Source organism: Dermochelys coriacea, chromosome 16, assembly GCF_009764565.3.
Source record: "Dermochelys coriacea isolate rDerCor1 chromosome 16, rDerCor1.pri.v4, whole genome shotgun sequence".
Classification (NCBI taxonomy): Eukaryota; Metazoa; Chordata; order Testudines; family Dermochelyidae; genus Dermochelys; species Dermochelys coriacea.
In genome coordinates, this window is record NC_050083.1 from 4,234,785 (window position 1) to 4,247,073 (window position 12,289).

At 42.0% G+C, this 12,289-nt stretch overlaps 1 protein-coding gene across 25 annotated transcripts in view; it reads left to right on the plus strand.

The window, feature by feature from the left end:
- The window catches only part of ZNF618 (zinc finger protein 618), a 325,372-nt gene extending 313,401 nt beyond the window's left edge, over window positions 1-11,971 (plus strand). For all 25 annotated transcript variants that reach the window (XM_043499111.1, XM_043499112.1, XM_038374100.2 and 22 more), the window contains one exon: window positions 941-11,971. In XM_043499111.1, coding sequence (XP_043355046.1) covers window positions 941-2,454 — 1,514 coding nt within the window. In that variant the 3' untranslated portion in view covers window positions 2,455-11,971. The remainder of the gene's footprint in view (window positions 1-940) is intronic.
- Window positions 11,972-12,289: the final 318 nt, after the last annotated feature.

A 12,289-nucleotide genomic window follows, 5' to 3' on the forward strand; every position in this document is an offset into this window, starting at 1 on the left:
TCATGTTTTCTATGTATATAAATCTCCTCACTGTATTTTCCACTGTATGCATCCGATGAAGTGAGCTGTAGCTCACGAAAGCTTATGCCCAAATAAATTTGTTAGTCTCTAAGGTGCCACAAGTCTTCCTGTTCTTTTTGTGAATACAGACTAACACGGCTCCTACTCTGAAATCTGTGGAAACAAGATCCATTAAAAACCGAATATTTTGTGTACTGTGGTGTGTCCAAAAATGGCAGAATCAACAATAAAGCCCAGCAGCAGTCACAAAAAATAGACTAGAGCTGGGGAAGGAGAAAGAAAACCTTAAACTGTACAGGCCTGAACACCAATGGAGTTGACCAAAAACCCAGACTTCTTGCACATACAAAATCTAGGTAGATGCAGCTCTTATTAAAATAATTTGATGCTAACGTGAGTCCTGAATTCTCAACAGAAGAAGAATGGAAATGCCAGCGTAGCCCACAAGACCTACCAGGTGAATCGAAGACCTAACTTCTAACCCTGATACACTGTAAACCAGTACCATACTTGATTATAACTCAATTAGACAGCTCCTAGTTCAGTGCCACAGAGAGGTCTCTGTGGAGGGACAGAGGACAGCAGCCCAAGGCCATGATGGCAGCTGAATCCTGCATAATCCACTTTTGCTGTGCTTCTATTACTGAATCAGGGAAAACATACTGATAAGCTCCTCTCTGCTATAAGCAAGAGGAAAAGTCTGTTATTGGATCAGCAGGGACAGCCTGAATCTAGAAGCACTTTTGTATAGAGGCCCACTGGAAATCCTAGGTTCAGGAATGGATCTGTACCTGCCATACTCTGGGCAAGTGCCTCCTGGTTGGGTCACTTGCAGAGGAGAAATTCTGGCCTTGTTTCTGTTCCTTGTGTAGAAGAAATGATCCTGACAAGTTCCTTTCTTCTTTCTGTTTTTCTGCAGCATCTGCAAGTGGTTCAGTAGCAAACAGTGCAATCCCGGAGAAGGAGCGGCAGAACATTGCTGAAAGGCTGCTGCGGGTAATGTGCACCGACCTAGGAGCTTTGAGTGTGGTGAGCGGGAAGGAATTCATCAAGCTGGCACAGACCTTGGTGGATAGTGGTGCTCGTTACGGTGCTTTCTCTGTCACAGAAATCCTTGGCAACTTCAACACACTGGCACTGAAGCATTTGCCTCGGATGTACAACCAAGTGAAAGTGAAAGTCACCTGTGCCCTGGGCAGCAATGCCTGCCTAGGGATAGGTGTCACTTGCCACTCTCAGAGCATTGGCCCTGATTCCTGCTACATCCTGACAGCTTATCAAGCTGAAGGCAACCACATCAAGAGTTATGTCCTGGGAATTAAGGGTGTGGACATCCGAGATAATGGTGATTTTATCCACCACTGGGTGCAGAACGTGATGTCTGAGTTTGTGATGTCAGAAATCAGGACAGTGTACGTCACAGACTGCAAAGTCAACTCCTCTGCATTCTCCAAGGCAGGTATGTGCTTGCGTTGTTCGGCCTGTGCCTTGAACTCAGTCGTGCAGAGCGTGCTGAGTAAGCGAACACTACAGGCTCGCAACATGCACGAAGTCATCGAGCTCCTGAATGTCTGTGAAGATTTGGCAGGATCCACGGGCCTCTCAAAGGAGACCTTTGGCTCCCTGGAGGAGACGTCTCCCCCACCCTGCTGGAACTCAGTGACTGACTCCCTCTTGCTTGTCCATGAGCGTTACGAGCAGATATGCGAGTTCTACAGCAGAGCCAAGAAGATGAACCTCATCCAAAACCTGAACAAGCATCTTCTCAGCAACCTGGCAGCCATTTTGGCCCCAGTGAAACAAGCCGTGATTGAACTGAGCAATGAGAGCCGGCCCACCCTGCAGCTGGTACTGCCCACCTACGTGAAACTGGAGAAACTATTCACTTCCAAAGCCAATGACGCTGGCATAGTCAGCAAGCTTTGCCACCTCTTCCTGGAGGCACTGAAGGAGAACTTCAAAGTTCACTCTGCACACAAAGTAGCCATGATCTTGGACCCTCAGCAGAAACTGCGGCCAGTCCCACCATACCAGCATGAAGAGATCATTGGCAAAGTCTGTGAATTGATCAATGAAGTGAAAGAGTCCTGGGCAGAAGAACCAGAATTTGAACCTTCTACCAAGAAACCAAGGGCAGCAGGTGAGGCCCCGCCAGCTCAGGAAGAAGAGCAGTTTGGGAAAAATGAAGTCTACGATTATTTGCAAGAACCCCTCTTCCAGGCCACCCCTGATCTATTTCAGTACTGGTCTTGTGTTACCCAAAAGCATACGAAACTAGCCAAGTTGGCCTTTTGGCTCTTAGCAGTGCCTGCTGTCGGTGCCAGAAGTGAATGTGTAAATATGTGTGAGCAGGCCCTTTTAATCAAAAGGAGACGGCTGCTCAGTCCAGAAGACATGAACAAACTCATGTTTTTGAAGTCCAACATGCTTTAAAACTGTCTTTTAATTAAAAAAAAACAAACAAAAAAATTTAAAACACTGTTCCAGACAAAGAAAAAAATTTAAGTTCTAAACACTGTGGACCTCATTATGAAAGCCCCTGGAAACCAAGTGCTTATATATATGTGTGTATGATTTTATATATATATGTGTGTGTGTGTGTGTGTGTGTGTGTGTGTGTGTATACACACACATCTTGGTTTGTTCTACACACACACACACACACACACACATATATAAAATATAATAAAAAACTAAGTTTCAGAGGGAAGCCGAACACGTGTCAGACACAGCCCTCTGCCAGGAACATGCTCCTTTCTGTTAGCTAGCATGTGGACTTGATAGACTTTCTAATGTTTTCAAGTGGGCACACCAATGGGAGGCTGACATTCTAAAATCTTCAGGCAGCTGCAATCTAAAGTGACTTGAAGTTTCTTTTATTTCTCCTCCACCCCACCTCTCCTCTTGTCCCCTGGGCTACCTTGCCATGGATAATCAAATAGCATTGAATAGACCAGTTCTCCACTGGGCTTTGCTCCTATGAATAACTGTACACCTTGAGGGCATTTGTTTGTAGCCTTCTTAACATATGTTGCATGTTATCAAGGCAGCTGTGTTTTACAAGCACTAGTATCTCTAGAAATCAGGAAGGGAGACTTTAAGGAAACACATTTTTTTGCATTTTAATATAAGACACAAAAATTATACTCTTCTGTCTCCACTCCCATTTTTGAATTTAACGTTTTAGCTAGTGATTTTACCATTTTGAGTTTGATTTAGAACTGAGAGAAATTATTATGGCAAAAAGTCTCTGTAACTGTTATGTTTTATATAATTTTTTTACAAGATAAACTTTTTTTTGAAGTCCCACTGTAAACTAGCTCATCTCACTTGTGCATCTTATATAGCAGTGGTTCTTAAACTTGTTCATAGAGTGGAACAAATCTTCACAGTTGGATTGTCATGTCGATACCTCCTGTCCCATTGAGGACCAACAACATCCCTGTGGGAACTGCTGCAATTGATTAAATGGAGAAGTAACATTAACAAAGTAATGTAATTTTAGTGTCTTTCAATACACTTTAACAGCTAACACAGTATGACTGGACAGGTCTCTGTGGACAACCAGCAAATGATCCACAGGCTTCAGTTTGAGAACCTCTGCTATACAACATTTTTGTAAGCCTTCCCCGTACACATGTCAAAACAATCTTCACATGGTCAAGAACAAACCAAGGTGTATGATATATCAGGGGAGCAGAGGTCATCAGTTTTCAAAATGTAGGGTTTGGAGGAAGCTAAGATAAGCGTGTGGGCTTCTGAATGTATGTGCTCCCATTTGAGTGCAGAGTACCTTCTTGCGTTATTCTGAATGGTTTTCTCTGATAGCACGAATGTCTTTTAAATACCTATAGTGCATTACACTACTTGCTACATTGCTGAATCATTCTAGCTAGTAAGGTCCTGTGACCTTAAAACTTCATGTTCACTGGCTCTTCAGACATATAGACCATTCCCACTTGCAGTATAGGAGATCATCATAAAATCCAAGTATCATGAGTCATTTCAGCTGGCAGGCAAGGCAAGCTCTTAAGGATACGTCTTTACTGCAAAAAAACCACTCTGTGCAATAAGTCTCAGAGCTTGGGTCAGCTGACTTAGGCCTGCAGAGTTTGTGCTGCAGAGCTAAAAATAGCAGTGTAGATGTTCCCCTTTGGCCTGGAGCCCAGATTCTGAGATTTTGGCTCGCCAAGTCTCCGAGCCCAGGCTCCAGTCCAAGCGGGAACATCTACTATTTTTAGTCCCGAGGTGTGAACCCGAGTCAGTTGACCGGGCTCTAAGACTCACTGCTGCTGGAGCTTTTTTGCTGTGTAGACGAATCCTAAATGTCTGCACACAAAGTTGAGTGGCATCGCACCTGACCTCTTAAATCTGGTGTTCTTGGATGAATCCAGACCCTTGGTATCAAACTGAATTCTCCACCAAAGGGATTTGGATCCCAATTGCAAAATTAAATAAATTCCTTTCTTGATGCATCCTCTCACACTTGAAGCAGTTTGCTCCCTACTTGGAATCACTGGTGACAAGAGACTGGTCTTATGTGCCCAGATGAGTCTCCAGAGCAGTTCAGTTGGTAACACTATCAACTCTGAACTGAAAGGTTGTGGGTTGAAATCCCTGAGCAGGATGTGGGTATGTGCTGCATGCTGACAATGTACTCCTGGGGACAAGGAGGCTGCTGCACACTTAGAGGTACCATCCACTGAACAGACATTAAGCCAAGGTTTCCTCTGCCCATCTCTGGTTGTGGTGACAATTAAAAGTCCAAAGACACTTGTTAGCAATGGAGGATAAAGCCCAGAGTTCTGGCCAATAAATCCATCTCCCAGTAGAACAAGTTCTAACTCCCCATGTGAGCACACATTGGTTGCTGTTTGCTTGCAGTCACTTGCACTCCCAGTATCTAACACTTCCCCTTCAGACACCTAGATTATGAAAGGCACTGAATGATGTTCTCTGTGGGCTGTATTGCTCAGAGCTGGGAGAGTTCTCACAATAGTGACCCCTACTTGTTCCAGGCACATCTAAGGACAGCCCTGGGTATGCAGATATCTTTCCCAACAGACCTCTGCCCCTTCCCAGCTGGGAAACAACACCTCGTGCAGACTGAATAAGCTGAAGATTGTGTTGGCTTCCTGCCCGTGACACCAGTGCAAAATCATCCATCTTCTAAATGCAATTGTAAGTGTGGCTATGGAGGTCTTTATTCTAACAAAGTTTCTAGTAAGCACAGCCCAGTGCTGCAGGAATAATTCCATTTAAAGAGAACACTCAAGAGCAGGAGACACCCCAAAATGTATTTTCTTGTGCAATTGACTTTGCAAACAGAGATATTTCTTTGTGGGATTTCTTGTCCCTTCAGAACAAAGGTTTTTGCTGTTTATTTCCTCCCATATGAGCACTACCTGCCCAGTCATTTTGAGCAACCCTACAATAATTAATCGGTTTGCACATGCAATGCAAGAGAAAAGTTTAATAAACAAATTGAAATTTCAAACTGCCAAGGAGAAAAAGAAAAGGGAGAGAAACCCTGACTGTGAAAACTGAGTAACCTTTGTGACATGCTTTAGTTACCACTGAGAGAAAATAGTGATGCTTACACAGTAAAACTTTCACTGAGTTCAGAACCCAAAGCAGGAACGGCTTTCCAGTTTTTTGCATATAGTGTGCATGATGCACCTTGACAGTCAAAACTCCTGACAGGATTTTGGTTCATTCTCATGGAATCAGTATATTACATCTTAGTAAGTCCTTTTAAAGGAGCTGAAGGGAGTTAACCACACAACTCCCATTGAAATTCAATTCCAGTTCAGTGGGAAATGAGCTTCCAATTCCCCTACCTTTCCTTCAAATTCCCAACCTTAATCAAGAACATGTTTGCTATTGGACAGGATTAGTAGTTTTGTGGGACAAGTGAGATTTGTTGTCCCAGCCTGGGGACAGTGTGATTGTTCTCCTTTCTTACGTATCAGGAAGACACTGTGTGAACAGAGGGGACTTGACTGGGGGAAGGGATAGCTCAGTGGTTTGAGCATTAGCCTGCTAAACCCAGGGTTGTGAGTTCAATCCTTGAGGGGGCCATTTAGGGATCTGGGGAAAAAATTGGGGATTTGTCCTGCTTTGAGCAGGGGGTTGGACTAGATGCCCTCCTGAGGTCCCTTCCAACCCCGATATTCTATGACAGGGAGTCAAAGCCCTAACATAGTGAATGAGACAGAATTGGAACCATTTTGGCATCTACTTAATATGCAGACTGATGTTAACATCAGATTTGAGAATCATTTTTGGAGCTTTCTTGGTGGAAAGATCAGAGAAAGAAGCTTACTAGACTTCTCGCCCTAGCCAAATTGGGAATGCCTCCAACACAGTTATAGCCGTACTGCTATGGATGTCAAACCCATGACTGCAGTGGTGTCTGATAGGTGAGAAACTCACCAATATTTATAAACTCAGCCTGGCAGTCTAGAAAGTCCATGAGCTTACATGAAATTAACAACTACCTGTTCCCTACCAAGAGAATGGAAGAGTTCGCAGCTTCTAATAAGGAAGATAAACATGTTACAGGCACTATGCATTTCACTTGCAAGCACCTGTTAGTGCTTTGTGCTGCCCACAGGATGATACCAGCCTATGATGAGCTGCCCCTCGACTGTCCCTATCCACTTCTTCTCTACTCTTGTCAGTTATAAGGAGAGAATTGTGTCAGCAGCACACAGATTTCCTTTATTTGCAAAGGATTTTGTGATGATTTTCCTCCTTCCCGGCCCCAGTTACTCAGACAGTAGCTCATTCCAGGGAGTGCAGATAATTTGCAATGGTTTTGAATTTAGGAAATCTTTACCATTGATTTGCCAAGTTCTCCATTTATTTATTGCTCTTTGTTAAGTTTGGCTTGACCGTCACGCTGTACATAGAATCGCTTTCTCCCACAGCAGTCTCTAGTAGCAGCAGGCACTGCCTGTCCCACAGTGGGAAGTGGTAGAGTAGAGAAGACACGCCTCATGGTAGTGCTGTATGTGCAATGTAGTTCCATTCCTTTTGAACTGGAAGCTCTTTCATCCAGCTGTTGGATGGAACAGTCTGTGTTGGGAATTCTCCCCCCTTCCTCCCCAATGAGGAGGACATCAAACTTAATACAAAGCTTATGTGTTTGACTGGTGCGGAAAAGAGTTATGCCTCCCCTCTAGGCTGTGTCCCCTTGCTTAAGGAAGCAAGCCAGTTTATCGGTTTGGGAGAAACTTTTGTGCCACATTATTGTGACATTGGCAAATCATTGTGCTACACTGGCCTGGAAACATTTTTGGGGATACTTCTGTGTCCTGCAACCTTAGCTTTTTGAATAATCCCACAAAGATCTGTTTTGGTGGCCAGTAAGCTGAGTGGAACATCCTGTTGCTGTAGAAGCAGTTTCACTCTGCATTGTCAGTTACAGGCCCACTGATGTATGCTTAGGAAACTGCAAAACACTTTGCTTCCCTCATTCATTATAGATAAACACTTCTATGAACGAAACCGGAATCTCTGTTCTGTGTGAACTAATCTGCTGCTGTTTATTCTGCACCTGACATCATATTCCTCTGTGCTGTGGAAACCATTATGATGTCTGAGAACTGTCATAGAAGGAAACAAGCACCAAGAGTAGATGAACTCTGAAGAAAGAAAGTTCCTCTTGTCTTGTCCAAATATTCTTCTTAACAAAGGCAGAGAACTGAAAAAATAGGATATAAAGGCAGAATTTTTCTACGCAGAAAGTTCTGTTTTTGTGAGCGTGCAGCAGCTGAGATGCCTGTTGAACAGCGCTGAACCTATAACCCTCTCCTCTATCTGAGTTTCTCCTCTCCTTTTTTCCAACAATAGAACATGGTTATTGTCCAACAATATTCCACTCCACTTTGAGGTTATCTCTTGAATGGTTAGGAGCAAGCTGACTGGCTGATGTGATGGGTCCAGTGTCTTGTTGTTCTGTTGCGTTTCAGGCTGGAGTGAAGGATGTTAGCAAAGACTTGTTCATATGAGAAAATTTGCAACCATTTAACTAAATAGAATCTAAATCAAATTGAGTAAAACAGCATTTTAGTTAAACAAAGAGAAGATTAAGGGGTGACTTAGCTACCTGGGAAACAAGTGTTTAATAATGGGCTCATCAATTTAGAAGAGAAACATCTAACATGATCCAATGGCTAAAAGTTGAAGATAGACAAATTCAAACTGGAAAAAGGCCTAAATTTTTAACACAGAGGAGAATTAACCATTGGAACAACTTCCCAAAGAGTGTGGTAGATTCTCCATTACTGGCAATTTTAAAATCAAGATTGGATGTTTTTCTAAAAGATCTGCTCTAGGAATTATTTTGGGGAATTGTTATACAGGAGGTCAGACTAGATGATCACAATGGTCCCTTCCGGCTTTGGAATCTATGAAAAATTGGTGAAAACCCCTAAATGTAGCCATTCAAACTAATTTAAGCACGTGTTAAATTGGTTTAGCTTGAGTCTGTAAATTACAGAATTAAGCTAAATCGATTTAAGTACGAGTTAAACTGGTTTAAGCATCTACATTAGAGGTTTCTGCCAGTTTCACTAGATATATTTAATGAACACTGATGTAGTTTTTCTCTTATAAACAAGGTGTAACATTTTAAAAAGTACCTAAAAGCCAGATTTTTAAGGGTATTTAGGCACCTAATGCCCTTTAAAAATGTGTCCAGTAGTGACTTAGGATCCTACATCAATTTTTGAAAATGGGATGTAGGCACTTAGGGCTATGAGTCTTAAATTAAATCCCTGAATCCCTTTTGAAAATGGGACTTTGGTGCTTCTGAAAATATTGCCCAAGGCCCGAATTGCTGTGTCAGAGAATCCTTCTGCAGTCTTAGTGTTCCATGTGGTGCCTCACAGTGTTGTGGCTCTCACACCTTATAGAGTGGCTCTATGCAACTTTCACACACTGTAGCAATGGGGAGGGTTTTCTGTAAGAAGTATTTTGTTGAAGGGGGAGTTCGTACCGCCTTAGCCAATCTGAAGCATACTTTAGAGCACTCTGAATCTAACAATGGCTGAACTATCAACGTGACACAGAGGAGGGAAATGATAATAAAGAGACATTATACTGTACCTAAAATACTATGTTCACTTCCAGACACCACAAAGTTACCAACAAATTGGAAGCAGTGGGGCTGGGTGGACTGACCTATAACGAAGAAAAAGCTAAATCTAGTTTGACTAAGTGACAACCAAGGGAGGACAAGAGGGTCTGTGAGTATTTCAGAGGTGCGAACTCCCAAGTGGGGAGAGGGGTAGAGTTGTTTAGGGTGTTCCATGTGAAATAACTAGGAGTAACGGGATGAAATTAAACAAAGGAGATTTAAACTGGATCTCAGGAAGCCTGGCTTATTGCGGAAGGATCTATTAAATCTAGGAGTAGTCTCTCAAGGGAATGGGTTTGGAGCCCCATCATTTAAAACAAGACCAGATAGAGCAATGGAGGACAGACTGCATGGCTCAGTACTGCATTCGCCTCTGTGCATGGACAAAGTGACCAAATAGATTTTTTCCTTCTCTAAAGTATATATACACGTGCTTTAGAATGGAGGCAGCTGATGGGCTTGCAGAATGGCACCAATTCTGAGGGTACCTGGGCACAAATAATAAATGGATGCCTCTCATTTACTCTCAAGCTAACAGTGCAAGCAAGATTGAGAGTTAAATCAAACGTTTTACTCCTCCCACTGTGCATCAGTTGTGTCACACAGAAGTTCTGAGTCCTTGGTATCATCTGGGAATCCCTAGAAGCATCAGACACTGCAGGTAAAATTTTCAATGGGATTTGGGCTCCTAAATCACTTCGGTGATTTTGAAAATGTTGCCCAGTAGCAATAAGTACTCTCTTGTACAGCACCTAGGACATGTCTGTATATCATGGGGAATTTTAGGCTTATGGAAACTTCATTAAGCCAATCATTGTAAATGAGCAGAGGTAAAAACAAGCACAGATCCTAGTTGGAATGGCCCTTTGATACTATGGGAATAGCTTGCTTATGCTAGGCCAGATATGGTAAACCAAGGAGAGTGTATTGCCCTCTAATTTAATTTTCTACCATGAAAGTTTGGAGGAGGTTCTGTTTAATTTTGTTGGTCAGTTGGGTTTTTTGGGGGGAGAGTTGTGGGATTTTTTTTGTTTTTTTACTACGCCTGTTAGAGTCCTTTGTTTTATAACTTGACAGAAGAGTTTTACTCACATTAGAGGACAGTGTATCCAGTAGACTTTTTAGGGTTTAGAAATCTGTAAGCAGCTGAATGTGAAATTTTTAGTGTAGCTTCTGCAATCAGTCACATGAATGGCCCAACATCGACCACTGACTGAAAGGATTGTTTCTTTCTGTATTTTAGTGTCACTGACAGGAGCCAGCATTTGTCTTGGTACCCTGATGAGCAGCATAGCCTTAACAATAGGGAGGTTTTGCAATGGAATTGATGGATAGAGGCACGTAAAACCCTTGCTATGTACAGCCAAAGTTCCTTAAAGAGACCCTTCCAGCCTCATAAGTCTTGAATAGTCTTCTGGGGATCCTTGGGGTTGTCTCTGAAATGTGTGGTTAGGGTATATATTTTTTATTTTTGATTGTTATCCATGGAGAAGGTCCCATCTGCTTGAGAAGGGAGGCATGTACTCTGAAAAGAGCAACAGAATCTTAGGGCAATTGTGTATGTTGCCAAAGTCCCTTTACATTCATTGGAAGTTTTATTTAATTTTGTAAAAGGAAAACTGATAATGGATGACAGGTGAATACCCAAGGTCACAAATGCAGGAGGAATTCACATCATCCAGATTCTGAGGATTCCAGTCTATCCTGTAGCTAGAACATCTCCGACCAACAAAAACACAAGGAAATCCTCATATGCAGCCAGTCTGAAAAGTTCTTCACTTTGTATGTTAAGTTCTTGAAACCTCCTGTTGGGAGCTGAATTCTTCTTGTTTCATCAGGAAAATGATTAACAAAGTTCTCCTTTTCCTCCCCATCTCCTCTCACCCAGTAACTTGTGTACATTTACCTTCCTTTCGATAGATGCAGATGTTCTAGGCAATACCATAGATGCACCAGCATGTGTCTCTCTACGTGCAAGTGCAAGAATCTCATGCCATCTTAAAAAAAGAAAATATACAAAAAATATCTTTTTTAGGCCAGAGTTTTCTACAGGTATTAATGAATATTTTTCTTAATCCTTATAAGTTTTATGTGTTTAATATTTCTTAATACCAGTAGCATTAATTTATACTTTTGTAGCAACACAATATTTTTATAAACCGCCACCGCTGGCTTTATCTTCATAATGGGGAAATGTGCGGGCAGTTGGCCCCGCATTGTACCATGTACTGTATTTAAAAGGTTATCTAATGTCACACTTGCTGTGTTAATAAACAAAACAAACCTGTTTGAAGTCTCATGTATTGTTGGTGTGGATTGAATGACTCAATAGAGAGCAATATTGCACGGGATTGAGTTGCTGATTTTCATTGTGATATATGAATGCTTGAGGCTAACTCAAGTTCTAGGTTTTTTCTTTCTAGGATTTTTTTTTTCGTTTATTTTTTACAGCTAAATAAATTCAGTGCTGTTTGAAACTTAGATTGACGTCAAATGAAAAAGGATTCTTTAAAAAAAAATCAAGCTGTTTAAATGTTGCTGTTTCTACAAGTCTGTTGCTGTCTGAATGGAAATATTCCATGTGTGAAAAGGAGTAATTCCACTTAAGATCCAACTAGCTCAGAGCTCCAGGCCAGAGTTCAGTTATTTGGAGAGGTGTCTTAGAGACATATTTCTGCAACATTCTTTTCAGAGTTGATGCCAAGGCAGAAGACCAACTGTTAGAAAGCATCAGTTGCTTGAGGATTTTCATGTCAGTGTTGTATTTATGGTTTTACAATAAAACAACCTTTAGGAAAAAAATAAGTGTGTGGGATTTTCTCTTTTTCAGGAATGTATCTGGGCCTCTCAATAGCCCTTTGTTATTACAGGTTTGGAAGAATTGATTACATATCTTGAGGTCTGAGACCACAGGGCAGTAGCAGTCATTCCTTGGTGGACTGTATGGTGGCCATAAAACTCTGCAGTGGGCCTCATCCTATGTTCCTTGTGTACCCAAAACTCCCGTTAAAGCCAACGGGAGTTCTAGGTACAAGGAATGCAGAAGGAGTAACTGGAAAAGCTATTTTAAAAGTAAAAGGGAGGGGTAAGCTGGAGGTTGGCTGTATTTAGCACCAAAGCAAA